Source organism: Cryptotermes secundus, unplaced genomic scaffold (genome assembly GCF_002891405.2).
Source record: "Cryptotermes secundus unplaced genomic scaffold, Csec_1.0 scaffold299, whole genome shotgun sequence".
Classification (NCBI taxonomy): Eukaryota; Metazoa; Arthropoda; class Insecta; order Blattodea; family Kalotermitidae; genus Cryptotermes; species Cryptotermes secundus.
In genome coordinates this window covers 34,075-54,864 of record NW_019739215.1, presented here as the reverse complement: position 1 = coordinate 54,864, position 20,790 = coordinate 34,075, and the positions used below count along the sequence as shown (strand labels likewise).

General features: G+C 38.4%; 1 protein-coding gene across 2 annotated transcripts; it reads left to right on the top strand.

Moving 5' to 3' along the window:
* The first annotated feature begins 1,330 nt into the window (after positions 1-1,330).
* Positions 1,331-16,675, top strand: LOC111871700 (dysbindin). 2 transcript variants are annotated; one of them, XM_023864968.2, is made up of 6 exons: positions 1,338-1,558; positions 1,898-2,051; positions 10,628-10,760; positions 11,311-11,466; positions 15,874-16,014; positions 16,389-16,675. In XM_023864968.2, the coding sequence occupies exons 1-6, from the start codon at positions 1,503-1,505 to the stop codon at positions 16,544-16,546; spliced, it is 798 nt and encodes a 265-aa protein (XP_023720736.1). In that variant the 5' UTR covers positions 1,338-1,502; the 3' UTR covers positions 16,547-16,675. The 2 variants fall into 2 exon arrangements, with proteins under 2 accessions (XP_033610253.1, XP_023720736.1); XM_033754362.1 differs by lacking the exon at positions 11,311-11,466 and having other exon boundaries at positions 1,331-1,558.
* The last annotated feature ends 4,115 nt before the right edge of the window (positions 16,676-20,790 follow it).

Genomic DNA, 20,790 nt, shown 5'->3' with positions numbered 1-20,790 from the left:
AAGGTCGGGGCGTGAAGCTGACCACTCACCTCCATTTAGTACAGAGGTTAATGATGTGTGGGGCTATACATCCACATTCTCACTCTTCATGGCCTGATGCTTAAATGAACACACGAGCTTTACCGTTATTCACTTACTGACTTGTGACAAAAATATTTATAAGCGCACTGAGCAAGTATAATTTCATTTGTGTATAATATGGCATTTATTTTCTTACGCCACTTTTGGGTATAAGTATTTTATTTCGACGTCACAGCCTACAGCTATATTAAGTGACACACGAAAATGGACAGCTGTACGATTGTTGTTAATATTTAGTATATCACATGTGTGCGTCCTAATTCAATCAATATTCAGATTGAAATAATAATTTTATGTAAGTCATAATTTAACCAAAGAGGTAGACTGAAGTGATAATTATTTAAGAACCAGGCCATGAAGACGTATAGGGCAGTAAAGGTGTAGCTCCACCGTTCTTAATCTCGGCAATAGATGGACGTGAGTGGTCAGTTTCACGCCCCTGCCGCTTTACCCCTGGGGAATCTGCCTCTAGTGTCCACTGTATAGGAGGCTGCTTGAGCCTCAGGGCCGGTCTGGACGCTGTCCCTACCCGGAAGCGAAACCCGAGTCCTTGGTCGTCCATCCGATAGCCCAGTCGCCATACCGACTGAGCTATCCCGGTTCCAGGCTGAAATTATAACTTTGCATAATTTTGGAAGATACATGGATGTAAATTTTCTTGATGAATTGGCATACAGAAATCCTTTGCTTCAATTTATACTACGTACATAACATCAGTGGTAAAGGTAAAGTTGTCCCTGTGCTTAACTAATTAAGCGCTACGCCATGAAAGTGTATGGAGGAGTGGATGTGTAAATCCACATTTTCTTGACCTCGGCATTAGTCAGACGTGATTGGTCAGGTTCACGCCCCGGTTGCTTTACCCCCGGGGAAAGATCTCCCGGTACCCATTGGATAGGAGGTTGGGTCGACCCCAGAGTCGATCTGAATGACGTGGAGAAGAGAAAATTCTTGACCCTACCGGGACTCGAAGTCCGACCCTTCGGTGGTCCAGCTATACCGACCGAAACCGACTGCTCTATCCCAGCTCCTAACATAACATCACTGCACTTTCAATTATTAATACTTGTCCCAATATCACGGATTACCCCCACTGCAATTTAAGCATGTTGGCTGTTTTGCATGCACTGTAAAATACAGCTGCGAGGTAGTACTGAACGTACCGAAAGCACAACTAGTAGTAAAGATAAATTGGAGGAACAGCGAAGTCAAAGAGGTAGGATTAAGACCGATCAAGACAGTAATCTTTGGCAGATATGACGTAGTACTTGTAGATAAACGAACGCTGTTTTCGAGCGCATCAAGGTTTGAAACGTATTACGGCTGCGATATTCATGTGATGTAGCAAGATGACTGTGGAAAGTAATTTAATATGACAGTTTGATCAAGAAATTTGTGAAGGAAAACAGCCGAGGGCGATAATGTTTGACAGCCTTCGTGATAAGTTCCAAACAGTTCAAGAAGGAATTACCGCAAGGCTGGTGTTGTATTTAAAGACTTATCGGCTATAACCTTATTGTGATATGAACTGAATGCAATTTAATACCTGTATAAATGCATTTTACTTAGTACTAAAATTTTTGTTGTCCAGTAGCATTTAGAGGTTTGAGAGATATAATGTTGAGTAACACTATAGGCAATGTGATGTATGTTTTAATTTAATCTCGCAATGATTGTTTATCTTAGTTGATGCAGCCAATCTGTACACTGCTGCATAAACCTCACACAAATATAAGAAATTTCATTCTTTGCTTGGGAACCAGTGGATCCAAGAAGATTAAGAAAACGATTATGTAACATTCCTCTTCACTTTCAGTTTCAGAGGTTTGTCAGTAGGTGAGTCTCCACAAAGGTTACAGGTTAGTAGCAGTGCCGTAAATTACAATGCTGGAGCAGATGTGTTACATAAATATCAGTCTCAATGGAGTGAACTGCATAAGCTGACTGAAGAAAATGCAGTAAAAGCACAGGTGATTACTGGAAAAGAAAGCCAAATTATAATATACTAGTCTATGAAATTCAGTTAACATAAAAGAATGTAAACCTTATATATTAGTTGGTCACAGAGATGTAGGGCATTATGTAAGAAAGGTTGATTCTTAGTTGGAATGGACCATGGGGCCTACCTTGTACATGATAGTGAAATTAAATTATGTTCTTGGAGAACCTGATAACTCTCTCAACGGTCAGATACCTGCCCAGCCCTATTTCTTTCCTTGACTGTTATTCATTTGAATGAGAGGACTGTGAACCTATATAAAACAGCTACAAGGGAGACCAAAATGGCTGCAGAGTTTTGAGGTTAATTATTAGTCATATGGAACTGTTGAATGAGTATTAATTGGGAAAATTGCAGAACTAGGCCTGTGTAAAACTTGTTACACTCTTCTTAGTATCACTTTCTTCAGCACATTACCCCAGTGCACACTTGAAGCCACAGTGTTACTGATGTATCAGTATGTGTAATTTAAGGTTTTTATGGCAGTGACTGTAAAGGTTACTCTTTTCTGAGGTATGATGCCATATAGTCTAGTAGATGTTTACTGATGTTTTGGAGGAATGTGTTGCTTCAGAAATGTTAGTAAATGTGAATGAGACTGCATGGCAACACATCCAAAAAACACTAATCTTCTTGCCTATATGCATTTGATATAAAAGAATTCAGTCTCTAAGATTAACTGAAATTCAGATATGCCCCCTGCCTTTGAAATATTGAATTGAAGAGCTTACTCAGCATTTAAAAAGACTGTATTTAACAGTCGACAGTAGACAAACATAAACATGACCCATTCAAATTTTTACACAGTAAAGGCCCCTGTAATTAATGAAGCACCATACCAGTAGGGAGGAGAGACATAGCCCAATCCAAACTTAACCATACCATTAGATGAAAGTGAGTTGTCAGCTTCATGCTGTGACTGCTTTACTGATATGGAAAGAGCGGCCAGTACCTACTGGACAGGAGGCTGTGTTGGCCCCAAAACTGACTTTTGTGGTGAAAAGGATAAAGTCCTGGCATCTAGGAGATATTGAACCCCATTCATTCAGTTTAAGTGAGTCATCCAAGTAAGCCATTCGAAATTGTCCATTCATACAGTCATTAAAGAAATATTTTGGCCAAATTAACATACAGCTTATACAGTATGTCGGAAATACTGATCAATCCTTGCAATGCTGGGAATATGTTACTAATAAGGACAGAAAAAAAAGAGTGTGGTATGGTTCTGAGTCATCAATTGTGCAATTGGTGAAGCAAATCTATATTGTATGAAATTATACAAAATTAAACAAGGTGACCAAACTTATGCCATATGTTTATTATTATAATAAATAACCTCCCCTAAAAGGTTAAAGTGAGAAAGTAAGGCGAATTAAAATGATAATACATAAGTTTTGTATGTAATTTAGAAGCTCTATGTCTGTACAGTATGCTCCAAATTATCTGTGCTAATGGCAGAGGAAAGTTGCATGAATAGAAAAGAAACCAATGGTTAATCCAAGTTTTAGGTGTGACTGGGACACCACGGCCATTGATAGGAATAGAAATTTGAAATGTGTACATAGGATCCAGTTTCTTCAATTGTATCTCAAAAACCATAAAACTTGGGGAAAAAATGTGCTAAATATAATGTATGTTTTTCATTTTTCTCTGCAACTTCTGTTTGAAACACAGTTTTTATTCTAATGAATATTTAACAAGTTAACACATGAGATACTCACAGAAATACAGGTTAGGTCTTCACGTAAAGTGGCAATTAAAACTGTCCTGTCTAAATGACAGATTCTGGTATCAAATCTCATGAAAATCCACCTAGCAATTCTTGAGTTTTCAGTGCATACAGCCAGATGGCTGGGTAGACTAAGCTAACTTAATATACCTCTGTAGTGTTGCGAATGCTCCAAAAGGTGCATGAACAAGCCACGAACTGGATAATCAGGACTGTACTGTATTTATAAGAGCAATCTTTATTAGATATTTTAACGTAATTCATATCTTTGTGAATCACAGGGTACTCCTACAGTGTTGTAGTATGATGTTTAATCATTTTCCCATCTGATATCCTCAACAGATATTGCAAAAATACTTTTCAGTTACATGCAAACTTACCATACATGGATTGAGGCATTGTTGTGTAATCATTGTGAATGTTGAACTGGTAACAGGAAGTATGCCAGATTGAGGTTCCCATAGTGGTGACTATGCGGAGTCCTATCTTCTGTGATGTAACACCCTGTAGTATGGTAGAAATTTGCCAATGGTTCGGAGGAACATACTGCCTCCTCCTTCTTCAGGGTCAAAGAGTAAGCCAAGCAGGCAACAGAGCACACACTTTGCTTGCTGCTTGCTTGATTTACTCTTTGATCCTGAAGAAGGAGGCAGTATGTTCCTCCGAAACAACGGTAAACTTCTACTATACTTCGTGTCACATCCCAGAAGATGGTATTTGTGGTGACAGTAAGTGGCATCACTTGTTGCATTAACTGATTTCTGTCACATTTCTCGACATGTGAACAGGAGGAGTGGAGGGGGGGGGGAGTGTGCGTGCGCGCTTCTGTTCTAAGTCATAATTGTGCATTCATAATGACTAGATTCTGTATGTGTCTCTGCAAAATTTTGAACAACATAATAACTGGTTATTTTGTACAAGTTGGGTAAAATATTTAAGTATGGATGGATCTTATTGATGTGCAAAACCCACCTGTCTGTGAATTGTATGCCTGTAAGATTCTACTTTGTTTGAAGCCCAACTGAAAAATCAGATGTCTCTATGACGATTCTGGACCAGAATTAATATTGTGGTGTATAGACCCATTGCTACAGTGACTCTGTAAACAGCAACCATTTCTGGACAGTGGCTTGGTAAACACGTTCCTGTTGCTAGGTAGCAGATTCTTACTAATGGAACAATTGGACTACAGCAGTGGAAGAGCTATGTTTTCCATGTGGTCCGTGCCTAGATGCTATAGGCAAGGGATAAGGTCGGTTGATAGAGGACCTGAGTGCATGAAGCTGAAGAATCTCCACTATTAGAAGCTGTTTCCAGGGAATGACTGGTGAAGGAACAGCAGGCTGGAAAAGGCTTAGTGGATGCTGTGGTGATTTGTGAATTGTGGAGATTAGTGGTAGTCCTGTATTTGCTTGTAGTTCCAAGACTGTTTATAATTTGTCAATAAATCCATTCTCCGATCCAAAACCCCAGCAGGCTGGCATCTTGAAACTCAACTTGACTACTGTTCTATACTGCTCTATGCTGCCAAACACTTCTTTATAATTACTTTGCACAGACCATGCAGACAAACAGCCTTTGTTGTTAAGGAGGCGTGTTTACTGATCCATTTCCTAGAAGTGGATGTCCTGTTGTTGCACATATTGGCTTCCTCGGAAACGTGTTTACAGAGTCGTTGCCTAGCAATGGGTATACACATCACACTATTGTAAACTAAAATAAACAGGGTGAATTTGTCTTCTTAGCCTTTCAGGTTATGCTGTTAGGCATACTGCAGTTACTCAAATGGAAGATTTTTTTTTTTAATTACAGTTCTGGTCTCAAAGTATGAAGTTTTCTTGATGACACATGTCTGAGATGTAGCCAGTATCACATTTTGTGCTATGTATTCATTATTGCAGTACTGCCTCTGGGCATTGCTATCTAACTAACAAACTACATGGAGCTGATTTCTTGAGAAATTCACAGCATTTTATGCAACTTGAAGGTTTATTACTGTGTTTGCAAGAGCCTGCCACAGGTACCAGTCCTGATGATTCTGGTTCATACCTCACCCTCCTGTTTCTTTAACATCTATTTTAATATAATCCTTCCATCTACATAAAGATTTTTGTAGCGGTCTCATTCTTCAGCTTTTCCTGTTAAACCCCTATATGTATTCCTCTTCTCTGCCATGCGTGGTACATATCCTGTCCTAATATTTGGCAAGGAGTATGACTTATGAAGTTCCTCATTGTGCAGTCTTCTCCAGCCTTTATTATTTCATCCCTTGTAGGCCCAAATATTCTCCTGAGCACCCTGTTCTCAAACATCCTTAATAAGAGAGACCAAGTTTCATACCCATAACAAAACTACAGTCAAAATTACAGCTTTTCACATTTTAATTTTTATGTTTTGTGATTGTAAATGGCTTACAAGATGCCGGAAGATTCTGAACTGAATGCTAATAAGCACTGCTAGAATTTAATCTGACCTTATGTAGGTCGTACCAAAAGTCAGGAGCAACTTTTTTTGCATGCAACCTGGGAACAGCAGACGAAAGAGAGTATGGTGGTAGGTGGAACCAGCTGTTGTGTTAACCTTGAGTGTCTTGTGACGTCAATTGCTTGCATCACGTGACCAGTATCCCTCCTAACAAAATGGCCAACAACGATATGTCGTTTCGCCAGCGTGCTGTCATCGAATTTCTTGTGAAAGAGGAAATCCCTGCTGCAGAAATTCACCAGAGACTTCACCATGCTTCTGGAAGTGTGTGCATGGATGCAAGTAGTGTTCGAAGCTGGGTGAAACATTTAAAAGATGGGAACACCAGCATCGAAGATGGGCCTCAGAGCGGTCGTCCTCGAAAAGCCTCAACTGAACGCAACAAGGAAAGAGTGGATGAGATCATTCAAGATGACAGGCGTGTGACTGTGGACACAGTAGCCCGAAAACTTGGAACAGCGCACAGTGCAGTGTAGGAGATGATTGAAAGCTTGGGATATAGGAAAGTTTGTGCTCGTTGGGTCACGCGGTTATTGACCGAAGACTACAAAGGTCAGCGAAAAGCCATCACCTCAGAACTGCTGCAGAGATATTGACACGAAAGCTATGATTTTTTGCTCTGTATTGTGACAGGTGACGAAAGCTGGTTTCACCATTTCGAGGCTGAAACGAAATGGCAGAGTATGGAATGGCACCACTTGCATTCTCCATCAAAAAAGAAGGCAAAGACAGTGCCATCAGCTGTGAAGGTGATGGGCACAGTCTTCTGGGATGCAGAGGGCTTTATTCTGGCCGAATTCCTGGAACCTGGGCAAACCATCAATGATGCTTGTTATGTCCAGACGCTGCACAAGCTCCATCGTGCATTGTGCGATAAACATCCGGGACAAAACATTGTCCTGCATGACAGCACTCGCCTCACATTGGAAGCAATTGCAAAGATGGGGTGGGAAGTTCTTCCACACCCCTCCTATAGCCCTGATCTGGCACCCTCTGACTACCATCTTTTTGGATTTGTGAAGGATCAGCTGCGTGGACAACGTTTTGAGACAAGGGAGGCAATTCAAAAGGCAGTGCATCAGTGTCGTTGGATGGCTGGAATGGAATTTTACAGAAGGGGAATTTTCAAACTCCCAGAACGCTGGGAGAAATGTGTACAAAGAAGTGGCGATTATGTGGAAAAATAAAGAAAGGTCTGTAGATTGAGGTGGTGTATCTGGTTTGTCAATAATAAAGCATGTTACTTTACAAAAAATTGTTGCTCATGACTTTCAGTACGACCCTCGTAATTTTCTTATGAATTAAATTTTGATTTGTTACTGTTTCTAAATATTTGAACCTTGCCACATTTTCAAAGGATCTGGTAGCGTCTTAATATTATGATCTTGGTCCTGCAGTCAGGTGATGAGACATCAACATAAACTCAGGTTTCTCTGCGTCTGCTTGCAGACCAACATCCTTACAAGTGGCTCTTAGATTTTCTCTGTTGTTTTTCTTTGTGGTATTTATGTTATCCTCCAGTAGGGCCATGCCATAACTCAAGCAGTTAGTCGCTGGCTTCCCGTGGTGGCGGCCCAGGTTTCATCCCTGGTCTGGTGAAGAGGCATTAATCGTGGAGAAAGTGGCGCTGGGAAGGGTTTTCTCCGAGTACTTTGATTTCCCCTGCCAATCTTCATTCCACCAAATTCTCAATCATCATAATCACCATAATCACCTGGGCCAGGTACAATGGGCCAATCAGTGGCTGCTGTGCCGAGTGGACCCAGTTGGACTCCACCCTCCACTAAGTGAATTATCCCTCAGTAAATGAGTATTGTCAGCATAGATCAGAAGCTGATGTGTCCTGTTCACTTTCAGTCCCCCTAGTTTTCTTGGACATCATAAAGGCATATTCTAAACCAGTGACAATAAAGCATCTCCTTGTTTCAGATCATTTTCTGTAGGAAATAGACACATATTGAACCATGTAGGTTACTGTAGGTTTCATACAATCATATTTTAATAAGCCTAACTAGTTTCATGGGTACCCCAAACTCAGTGAGAATAGTGTACAATATTTTCATATAAATACAATTTCTTAATTAAAACCATCACAACACAACTATATTAAGGTCAGTGCCTAGTTTTGGTCTGCTTTATTAAAACTGTCACAACACAACTATATCGAGCTCAGTGCCTAGTTTGGCTCTGTGTTGTGACAGTTTTAATAAAGAAATTGTATTTTATAACACAACAGGATGCATGAAATGAAAATTCATATAAATAGGTACGGTAACAGACTCTTTACACTGCTGAGGCATTCTTCCTTATTCCAAACAGAATTGATGAGTTCATGGATTTCAGAATGTAATGTTTCACTTGCTTGAATCAGTTCTACCTGAATTTCATTAGTACCCGGTGATTTATACCTTTTCAACTTCCAGTAGCAATTTCAACCTCAAAAGTACTAGGCTCAGGTACTAATGGCTCAGCTGTATGTACTTCCATTTGCCCAATAGCACTAACCATATGTACATCCAGTAGCTGAAAGAAGTAATTCTTTCAGCTATTCAGAATGTCAGAATCAGCAAACAGATCACCTTTCTCATCCTTCACAAAGTTAGTTCTAGGATGCTAATGCATCTATATAACGCCGTTATATGAATTTATAATATTCTTGTATTTACTGCTTGTTGTAATTATACATAACATCCTTTAGATTATCTCCATATCATAATACTGTTAAATATATAGGTTACATTGAAGATGATGCAAGTTATGGGAACAACTTGTATGTTAGAAAGTTAATAGAATTTTCCGTCCAGTGCGGCAATAGAGGTCACATCACTTTTATTATTCTAGCCTTACATGTTTCGGTTTAATTAAAACCATCATCAGAGGTACTTTTCATACGGCAGGAGACACTGTTAATTAAGCTGGTTTGATGTTCACTTTCAGTTATGTTATTCACAGATGTAACATCATAACGCATATAAGCCCACACACCACCAAGAATGACGACTCCCATCCACGGGAAGAATTGACAACCAACAACGACTTATGACAATTTGAATTAAATTTTAAATAGTTTAATAGTGATTAATCCAAACATAAGAAATCTACTGTGGGAAAAGTGATAATTCCTGTGCTGCGTATAGCCTATTGGCATACTCAATTATTCTTCATGTTTATGTTTTTATACGACGAGTGCCGTCATAACTAAAACCTATGATAACAGAAAATTCTATTAACTTTCTAACTTAATAGTGCAGCGGACCAGAATGAGACAATTCAAAATAACATGTATGTTATTCCTGCATTCATAACTCCTTGGAAATATTATAAAAAATTATTAACGCCATCCAGTGTGATTGATAAATGTTTCTTTTTTAATTTTTCATCCTTTACATCACACTGGACAACATTAATAATCTTTTGCACTGTTACTAGTGTGACGGACCAGGCTGAACCAAGTCCTTGGAAATATTTGGCTGATCTTTACTTTTTGCATCCCATTGTGTATCATATATTAAAGGTATATTTGAGAGCCGTCAACACAACAGTTGATTATACCAGTATTAGAATATTTGATACTTGGTTTTATTTACATCCCACTATGTTTTTGATCTGTATAGATAATCGTCGAATGGTCTATGAATACACACCTGTTATCATTGACTTACTCGTATCTATTAAAAATGTGTTGATGGCTCTTAGATATACCTTTCGTCTCTTTACTCGCTGCAATCTGTTTGTTACACACATGGTAACTATGTGGTGATATGGAGATTGTCTTGAGTTCTGCCAGCAGATACAAACAGTGAACCCTTTTTTCCTGTCCGCAAGAATCAAACGTGGCATATTGCTGGGATAGATGACTCATTTGGACATCTGTGTCAAAGTAATAAATACAGATATAACATATGCATGGTTATTACTTATTGAATGGCTTTGTGTGTGTGTGTGTTCATGTGTGTATACATTCAAGATCCAGATGAATGCAGTGCATGTGCACGTGTATCTACAGCGTTACAGAAAAGAGGACTGAGTCACTAAACAACCGTTTTTAGAGAAGAGACAACTTTATGATGTGTATACAGTAATATATTTAAATCAGTATTTCATGATGTTACTGAATGGAAAGCATTATGCTTAAGAAATGTAACCTGGTTTTCATTTGATCCATTGAAAAGCAGAATTGTGTGATGTAATTATCTGATTTTGACCAATTCTTGACATAACTCTCCTTTCCTTAACATTACATGTATAATTTTTTCTTAGGAAGCACTGAATATGTGAAAAATAAAATTAATATTTGTTAGTAAGTGATTGTTCATTGATTGACATGATTGCAGGAAGTGGACAATGCAATAGGCTGTCTTCATCAGAAGTTTGAGAAGCAGTGGAGTGATGTGAGTCACATGGCATCAACTTTAGCAGCTGTTCCTCAGCTCCTTACAAGCGTGCAGCAGTTAATGGAACAGATAGGTCATTTCTTTTAGAATTCAGTTATGACAAATTTGTAGCATTTTATAAGTTATGTTAAAGATAAGCCATGTATGAGAAAAATGTAGATTACAAGAATCACAAATGGTACATTGTACAGACTCTACTGATTGGGAATCTAGTTTTTGACTTTATTGAGTTTTGTCTTGTTAATGTCACAATCTAATTCGCTGGCACTGTCTATGGCAAAGTTCTTTTACTGTTAACAAAGAATAATATGCCAGTCATTTGTGGTCCAGCATTTGATTGTTAGTATTTGAACAGAATACTTCCCTTCATTACTTCATTCCTGCTTATATAAATTTAGTGTTAGGACCATTTCTTATATATTTTATTTGTATGAAATTTCTTAAAATAAAAAATCATTGTTACTACACCATATTTTCCGCAGTAGTTCCATGCACAATACAGTGTGCTTTTCTGTATGATTGGACTTCTTTTTTTCCTGACAGGATAGGTTAAGGCTTGCTGCCATCCTTTCTTTTTCAGGATCCCTAATTCATCATTATTATTATTATTATTATATCTGCAGGAGCTTTACAAGGGTTGTTTGAAGATGTAGAAGGAGCCTTATTTCAATTGGAGGATATGGTAGAGACGCAAGAGTTGCAGGAGAGACAACTTGATCATAGGTTTCAGTTTGCATTGTACAAAGAGAAGAAGCTTAGTGAATTGGAAGCTGTGAGAGGTACAGCATGATTTATTGCAGTGTGAATACTACAATGCATCTTCTCGATAAGTTACATGCTTGTGTCACTCAGTCTTCCATCCAGCTGCAGCCTACTTTCAACTCAGCACTGCCTGTTAATCCTGAGAAGAGTCTAGATTCACTCCATAAGAGCAGTAAAAGTAATTTATCTGGATGAGAGATGTTGAAAATGCTATCCCTGTGCATATATACATGCGTCTTATAATTTAAACAGGTTAAGGTTGATGCAAAGGAGCTATTTGTGAGGAATTTCAAAAATGTTTTCTTGTATGGTCAAAGTTTAAGTATTTTCATCACTTTTGCTGTTGATGGCTTTGAAAGGCCATTCCCTTGTTCAAGATAACTTATTGACTGTTAACAGCAAGTATTTTATCCTGTCCACTTTTCCTTCAGTAAAGTGTTTATTGTTCAAAAGTAACCCAACTGACCTACCTTTATTAACCTTTATCATAGAGGAATAGGGGATTTAAATCTCCATAATATGGCTCTGGCAGTTGCGGTTAATTAGAGTGCAGTACTGGTATTAATAATGAAAAGGATATATATATCTTTAGAACACTGCCTGTTAAAATATTCCAGTAGAGTGTATTAGAAAGAAAATACATTGATATATTTCTGTATTTCAGCATCCTGTTGCAATTGTTTAACTTAACATCCACGTATTTATCGTCCATCAATATTGCAACACTTGTTTATTCACTACTTAATCTTAATTTTAGTTTAACATTTTATACACTTTGACGCAACATGTTTTGGCCCCAAATTGCCATCTTCAGGTGTCTTGATATGTTACAAATACTTTATTAAATTATGTTGAAACTGCTACACTGCGTTAGCCAGTGTTAAAATCACACGCTGTCATTCTCTTTTTCAAGATAAAACAAGGTAATATCCATTAAAATTTCTATTTCACTGCACAAGGGGTGACGTCCATTGTTCATAAATGTATGCCTGTCCCAGGTATTGATATATTCTGTATTATTACTTATTCATTATAAACAGTGTTGTTTCCAAAATCATTTAGCATCTCGGACATTGGCACTAAGCCCACTATGCTACCATGAGCCTTGCTGGCCTTGTGGATTATTTTTTCCAGCTCTCCATGCTCATATCCAGGGCCCTGATTTTGATGACCTAAAAATATTTTAAAAATGACCGAAAAAAAGTCAAGAAAAATGACCTATAAATGACCGAAAATCAAGAAACAATATCTGAAAGTTAAAAAAAAACAATGAACTAAAATGTATCTTTAAACGTTATTAACACTGTGAACTCAGTGTTACTCTTTTAAGTTTGTCCTCATTTTTATGTTGAAAATTAAGCAATATATGATTGAATTTGAAGCCAGATGTTTTAATACGATTTTTTCTACTGCATTGAAACACTTATCAAATGTACATGTACGGTATATATTCCATTATTTAAGTGCCACCTCATTCAGAGTTGCAATAGATGGCAGTCAATATGCAGAGATTCTCAAAGGTGTGTGAATGCCTCTTGTCTGACAGCACATTCTTGTACTAGGAGAAACTCCTTTTCAGATCTGCAGACACAATGGGAGCGTACTTGAAGTGTATCAAATCACTAGCAGTAGGTTCCTCTTCAGTATTGAAAGTGCTGAAGGAATTTGAGAAATTCTGCATAATATTTCATAACCTGAAGTTTTATCTAGAACATAGGCTGCTACATAGCTCAAGCGGTTAGTCGCTGGCTTCCCACTGCAGCGGCCCAGGTTTGATCCCAGGTCTGGTCAAGTGGGATTTGTGGTGGACAAAGTGGTGCTGGGGTGGCTTTTCTCGAGTACTTCGGTTTCCCCTGCCAATCTTCATTCCACCAAATTCTCCATCATTATAATCAACCGGGTCAGGTACAATAGGCCAATCAGTGGCCTCCGTGCTGAGTGGACCCAGCTGGACTCCACCCCCCACTAAGTGAATTAAATTAATTATCTAGAACATGTTTCATTTTCCTTGTCACCATTTTACCAATGTCCCTTGACACTTTCTCGAAATGGGTAGTTTTGTCACCAGAGTGAGCCAATCTTTTAGCGTTGCTCTTTTCTCCTGTAAGCATTTGATTCCTTCCGTCAAAGAACTGAAATTTGCTTTTATGAAGGCCAGCTGTCCTTCCAGTTCGTCGCACGAGAACTGTTCCTGAGCAGCTTCAATTGCCCTTGCATCCTCCATCTTCATTGAATCTACAATGTTTTTCATTATCTGAAAATGACTGCAGTAGTAAATTGTAGCATCAATCCATGTTCCCCACCTTGTGATGACGGGTTCTGGGGGCAGTGGAACACCAGGAGCCGTAGACTTAAACTGCATTTTATGAGCTGGAGCCGTGACGAAATCTTGATCTCACTTCCTCTGTCACTCTATGCAGTGCATGTGCTAGGCAAGTAATGTGCACCAATTTCATATAAAACAACTTTATTGACTTGTCTGCTTTTAAAATATATGGAGCCGTATACCCTCTGGCCACAGTAGAAATATCAACCTGTCAAAGAGTTTACAAATTGTGGAATGATTAACGGATTCAAGCACCTCACTCGTAAGCAGAAACACTTCACCTGGTCCATCAATTTCCAAGGTTCCAATGACGACGTTTGTCACGTAGCGAGCCTCCGTATCACAGGTCTCATCAATAGAAATGAAAATCTTCTTCCCATGCACTTTATTCCTAATCATTTCCAGGATATTGTTGTAGCACTTGGGAAGGTAGTTTTTCCTGAGGGTTGATTCATCCGGGATAGAACAACCACAATTCACTTCCAGAAAATTTTATGATTTTCATTTTTCAGAGTCCAAAATGGAATATTTGCGGACACCAGAGCATCACACAGATCTGTGAAAAAATCCGATGACTTATATCCGCCTTCAGATGAACACTATTGCAGTAACATTTGCACAGATTTCTTTTTGTTCGAAATTTGCACTGTTCGTGTATGCTTGTTGTGGCCGATATGTTCTACCGTGAAACATTTTTCTGCCTCTAATTTTGCGTCACATCTTATCGTATATAATGTTACCGTCCGTTTAAAATATATCATCTCCAAATTCAGCTACAATCTGCTTTAAATGACATGATTTAGATGGCTTTGCTTTAGGCATTGTGATAAAATGAATCACTTTAGTGCAACACAGAACTCGAATTTTCTCACTGAGAACCTTTCGTCAACTGTATCTTTGCCTGTATGGTCATGGGCGAGAAACTGAAGACAGATGGAGTTTTATTGAGCAACAATATGTCATAAAAAGTGAGCAATACTGACTAGAAATATTTGTAACTAAGCAAATTCCTTTGCACAGAACTTGGAACGGGCTACAGTGTGAGTGTCCACTGTCATACCCTGCTGCCAGCTTAAAATGTTTTATGATATGTAATGTCAGCACTTTCGGCAAAACGAACGGAAAGGATGGGACATTATTACAACTTATTATTGCATACTGTGGTAGCAGGTATTTGGGATGCAGCTGCAGGCTGCCTTTGTAGAGGCAGGAGAAAGAGAAAAGAACACTTTACTTGCATATTATTCACATTTCTGAAACCATATGAAGAAATATTCCCTAACATGGCTAAAATGACAAGAAATACCCTTAAAAGTCCAAAAATTACCCCAAAACCGAAAAAAAAAATACCTAAAACTTAAAAATGACAAAAAATGACCTATAAAAGTTACATTTCTGTAACCACCAGCTCGTCTCTGGTATTGATATATTTATGGGCATCGAATAGGATACAAGGTAAAAAAAGATGACATGTCATCAAAATCTGGGCCCTGCTCTATAGATTGCCAATTTCATTCCCCACCGATCTTTACATCGTGATGCACGGTATATACATTATAGCTCCAGTTCCTTCCGTCTGATGTCATGTCACCATAAACAACAGTTCATACAACATGACAGGCTCCTTTCGGCATGTTCATTTTAATGAATTCAGAGATTCCAGGTTCCTTATGTAGACTGTGCAGTTCATGATTGCAGTACCTATTTTGCCACTGTCCATCATGCGTGGCCCTGTAAATATTCAGAATTCCTATCATACAGGTATCCAGGGCTTATTCATTTGATTTAATTAGAGTCATGCTACTGAGCTATAAACTAGTACAGGTCTTATTAATGATGTATGAATAGTTACAAGCCTTGTGAAAGAATGACTGAGATTTTACAGTCTCCAGATGAACAGTACTAGTACAGTTGTTAGGCTTAAAGCATTATTCATTGCATAGACATGGAATGTTTGTGATTATTTTTAAAACTTATAAAAAGAACTTGGACAGAGTGATGAAAAGGTTTATAGTCTCAGTAAGGTGGTGCAGCTTTTGAGGCTGGAACAGACAGAACTATGCCTTGACAAAATGGTGATGTATATTTTGTATTCCAGTAAGTTTGGCATCAGAGCATGCAGATAAAGTGGTTCAGCATGAACTTCGGCAGCAGAAATTACTGAGAGAAAGACAAGATGCTTTCGGACAAGCTTTCCAGCAGGATGTACAAGAGTTCAAACTCTCCGGCTCATTGCCTAGTAAGTAGAGACTGAGTGCTCTAAAAGCAGCAGAGCATTTTTATGTATTCTGTGCACAAAGTGAATGAAATGAGTGAACAATGGTGAGGTCATGCTTTTCTGCTTCTTTCATCTTCAGAACATCTCAACAGATTTTAATACTAATATTTCAAAATGGTTATGAAGATGCAGCTCTTGAGGAAAATGGTTATATTTCAGGGGATAATATGGTGAACTTTCTGCTGGGTTGGAATCTGTTCAGTACAATAATATATCAGCAGCTGTGTGCAAGTCATTGGTCTAGCTTTCTTATTGTTTACATACCTGCTTTCAGGTGTGATTTCATGGCTTTGTTGTATATGTAACTTATTACATGATTTGTTTTTCTATTGCAGAGATGGAAAATATTGGTGTTGCTAGGGGTCCTGCATTAGAAGAAGTAACATTGGAACCAGCAGACCCAGAGGAACTTGATAAGTTTCTGAATGATGACAGCAGTGAACAAAAGTCTAGAAGAGACAGCTGTTTAAATATGGAGAATCCAATGAATTAACCAAGTGTCTCATGAATGCATTATTCAAAATGTTGAGACTCTAATTTTTATCATTATATAAAATTATATGCAAATTACTGTTTCACTCTTGTATTTCAGAAGTTTTTAGTAATAAATATTAGCCCCAGACTTTGTTATTCTTACCAGTTTCTGTACAGGTATGCCTTCCACTAGTTCTGTGCTATATGATCTTGCATTCACACATTTAACAAATGATTAAAATTTTATATTGTTACAAATTCACAAAAAAATTAGTCATTAGGTCTCAGCAGAATTGCAGAAGATGACAGCTGTAAGGTATATTGAAATTTTGAAGGACTTCAACTGAGGCTTGAAAGCTGAGTTTTCATGTTATACAGGGTGATTCACGACTTACTCTCCTAATGTAAGGAGCTATAGATGAAGTCATTCCCAGTCAAAAATGCCATATAAACATCCAGTTTTCAGTGGAGGAACAGATGTTTGTAATTAAAGAGTGGTTAGTATATATCATGGTAATTTCATGTTGGTATACATGTGTGTGACCTTGTCCAAACTGGCAGATGCTAAGTACATAGTGTGTCCCCATTCTTGCCATGCAGGGAAAACATATCACAGTCATCACTTCTCTGGTTGATGGATTATTTGTCCTGACTAAAAATATTGGTCATTCAGATATCGAGACCTCAACCCTCTAGATTTTTATTTGTGGAGGCACATGAAAGATCTGATGTACCAGCAAAAAGTGTTATGTTGCATTATGGATGCTGTAATTGGTATGAAAGGCAGCCCTAATGAAGTGAAGTGAGCTACACACTTGATTCACACACAGGCCAGGATGTGTACAGAGGCTGAGGGTGGTCATTTTGAACACTTGCAGTAAATTCAGCATTATTATTCATCATAATGTAGGAACATTTTTACACTTATGAGAAACTTTTCAACAGAAAATAAAGGTCCAAAAAATGGAGTAGTTGTTAAACCATTAATTTCCTTTGAGTTCACATTGTCAAGTTGTCTTGATTAACTCTTCATGTCATCCAGATTAATTTTGTTTGTGATTTTTTAAGAACATTCACCAGCTCAGAATATACAGCATTGAATGGGAAATGATGTGGAATGAAGATGTCATGGCCTAATTTCAAGCACTAACAGAGCATTTGCTTGAAGACACAGCAAAACCATGCAAAATCTGAGGCACAGTAGCGGATATCACATCTGAGATTAGAACTGGGTATGCATGTGCACCAACTTCCTCAGTATCCAGATGGTGATTACAAATGCATACTAGTTACCAGGATCACCACAGAATAAAGGAGAACCTGGTGTCATGAACGTTAATACTTTCTTGTATTAGAATGCTTGGGCCATTCTGATGAAACATATGCAATGTGCAGTGCAAGCAGTAAGCAGCATGGTGTTCAGTGTAGTGTTCTTGGTGAATTACAATGGGGTACCCAAAAGAAACCGAACTAATTTTTCTGTGGGCAGAGCTTTTGTAGTAACGTGTTTTGCCTCTATGAGCGCATAGAGCTAACATTCCTGAGTCAATAAGCCGACTACCATTGCTTCAGAAGGTAAGGACTAGTTTCGGCAGAGTTTATAGTGACAACTGTTTTGTGTGATCGTCATTTTTGCAATGGCTGATTTTCGTGAACAGCGTGCGGCAGTGAAATTCTGCTTTTTGCTCGGGAAAAGTGGAACAGAAACTCTTGAAATGTTAAAAACGGCATACAAGGACGATGCTATGGGGAAAACTCAAGTGTTTGAGTGGTCTTCCCGTTTCAAAAATGGTGAAATGTCAATTGATGACAAACCTCGTTCTGGTCGTCCTTCCACGGCCCGAACACATGAAATGTTGGAAAAATNTGCTGATGTTGCTGAGGTGAAGGAAAAAACGACGGAGGCGCTGTCAAGCATCTCAAAAGATGAATTTAGACAATGTTTTGAAAAATGGAATAAAAGACTAGACAAGTGTATTAGTGTAAGTGGAGAGTACTTTGAAGGGGATTGAAGGTTTGTGATTAAAATTTGAATAAATAAGTTTAAAAAAAATAAGTTCGGTTTCTTTTGGGTACCCCCTCGTATTAACTCAGAATTGTTTAAAGAAACCTAGAGTGATTATAAGCACTGATCTGGATGTTCATTGTCATCACAATCTGTGAAATAGGTCAAGCAGACAGGAAATGAGAACATACTGAAATGTGTTTGCTGGTCGTCTGTTTTTAACAGCCAGCCACGTAGCAGAAGTTAGTGAGTGAATGAAAGTCTGCACAAGTCATTGTAGGACCTTTTGTAACAAACTGGAATGCAAAATGTTGCAAAGCAGTGAAGACGTTGCAGTTGTTTTCAGACGAAGTGCATATGATTCACTAAACTGCTACTGCTGGACTTCTAAAAATGACATCACTAGTGTATGTGGTGCAGGATGACCCTCATGAGACAACGTTTTTTCTCAGATGAGGTATGATTTCATCTTACAGGTTATGTGAGCTCTCAGAATACTCACATATGGTCAACAGAAAATCTCCATGCAGCCCATGAGATTCCCCTTCATCCTGTCAAAATTTATGGTGTGCAGTGCCACATTGACATAAGCCATTAAGTCCTTGGATACCGTACTGATGAGAAAATTGCTGAAGCACGATTCCAACGTGACAGTGCAACGTGTAATAGAGCATGGACCACTATGCATGAGGTATCCTTGTTGTTTGGAGGCTTGAGTAATTTAGAAAGGACTGTAGCCTCCGTGCTCATTGGTTTTGTCACCACCAATTTTTTCTCTGTGGGGACTACATTAAAGATACTGCCTACTGAAATAACCCATATAACCTGGATGAGCTGAAAACCAACATATCCAACAACATTGTCAAAAATGCTGCTGGCAGTGTCTGAGTATGTTGTTGTGACTGGTTACATATGCAGCTTCCTGGTACACAACATTATGCACTGTAAACAGCTTACTTTGAATAAAGTTATAGTTTCAAAGAATTACCCCATGGCACATGTGCATACCAAAATTTCCCTATCCTCCTACTACATGATGTTATTAACATTCCTAACTATGGATTTTCATTAAAAAAATAACATTGATTGGAGCACCTTCAGCATTGCAGTTTGAAAACAGTTTGCGAACTATTATTATTATTATTATTGGAGGGGGTGGGTTTCCCCATGCACTGCAACCGGTTGTTGATCTATTGTACGTCCCCCTTTGATATTCTACCAGTCGCCATACCCTACCGGTACTGGTGCGTGCTATCAGCCCCGTTCAGCCAACAAGGTCGGCCCTCGGTACCTGATAGTTCCCCCCTCTACCAGAGGCATTGGAAACTGCTTGGGCGGGAAACGTTTTGCCTAATTTTGCTCAGAGGTCTCCTAGAGACATGAGGATCTTTTACGTGCCGTAAATCTACGACACGGGACCCACGGCTTAAAGTCCCTCATGGAGGACTTGTTCCCTGATTTTTTGCGCCCTTAAAAATTCCATGACCTCCGCCGGGTTTGAACCTGTGTACTTTGAGTCATGAGGTGGGAACGTTACCCCTAGACTACGGAGGCTGCATTTGCGAACTATACTGCAGCCTGCAAAATAATTGGTTTAAATTTAAAACTGTGCCACAATTAAAACATGAAAATGCTGAGATGACTCACCAGACTGTAGAAAACATATTAACAGTGTGGATGCAAGTTATAAGAATCCACACTGGAGTGAAGGTTTATGATTCAGCTAAATAAAGAAAAACTTTTCATGTTCAAAGTAAAAGGTCACTAGGTGAAGGCAGTTACTATTCTCAGGGTCCCCAGGAAATCTTTCATAAAAGAGGAAGTAAAGACTCAATACCCAAAGAAATTGTGTGTATTGATTACTGAAATGAAAGCAATGTCAGTACTGTGGACATCAAATGACTTAAAAAAATGAAAGGTATAGTTTACAGTTTGATTTGTTTCATTCTGGTCCATCACACTAACAAATTACAAAGACAAAAGAACTCCGTCCAGTGTGACTATTGAAGTTTTTACTACTTAAAAACTTAACACCCTTACATGTTTCGGTCCCTATAGACCATCATCAGAGGGACATCAATACTTTTTTGGAAACTACTATCACAATGGTTGTTTTGAGTGTTAAAGTACATATACATACAATATTTGTAATGCACAATATATATATATATATATATATTGTCACGTATCGCGGGGTATATCGCGACAAATAACTTCACGCCGTATTTTATGTAGCGAATTTTATTTCACATCCGCTC

Excerpts from the sequence above, each read along its gene's own strand:
- LOC111871700 (XM_023864968.2), top strand. The coding sequence starts at position 1,503 with ATGTTTGACAGCCTTCGTGATAAGTTCCAAACAGTTCAAGAAGGAATT. Across the intron at positions 10,761-11,310 it reads GCAGTTAATGGAACAGATAG|GAGCTTTACAAGGGTTGTTT; the intron begins GTCATTTCTTTT and ends TTATATCTGCAG. Across the intron at positions 16,015-16,388 it reads ACTCTCCGGCTCATTGCCTA|AGATGGAAAATATTGGTGTT; the intron begins GTAAGTAGAGAC and ends TTTCTATTGCAG.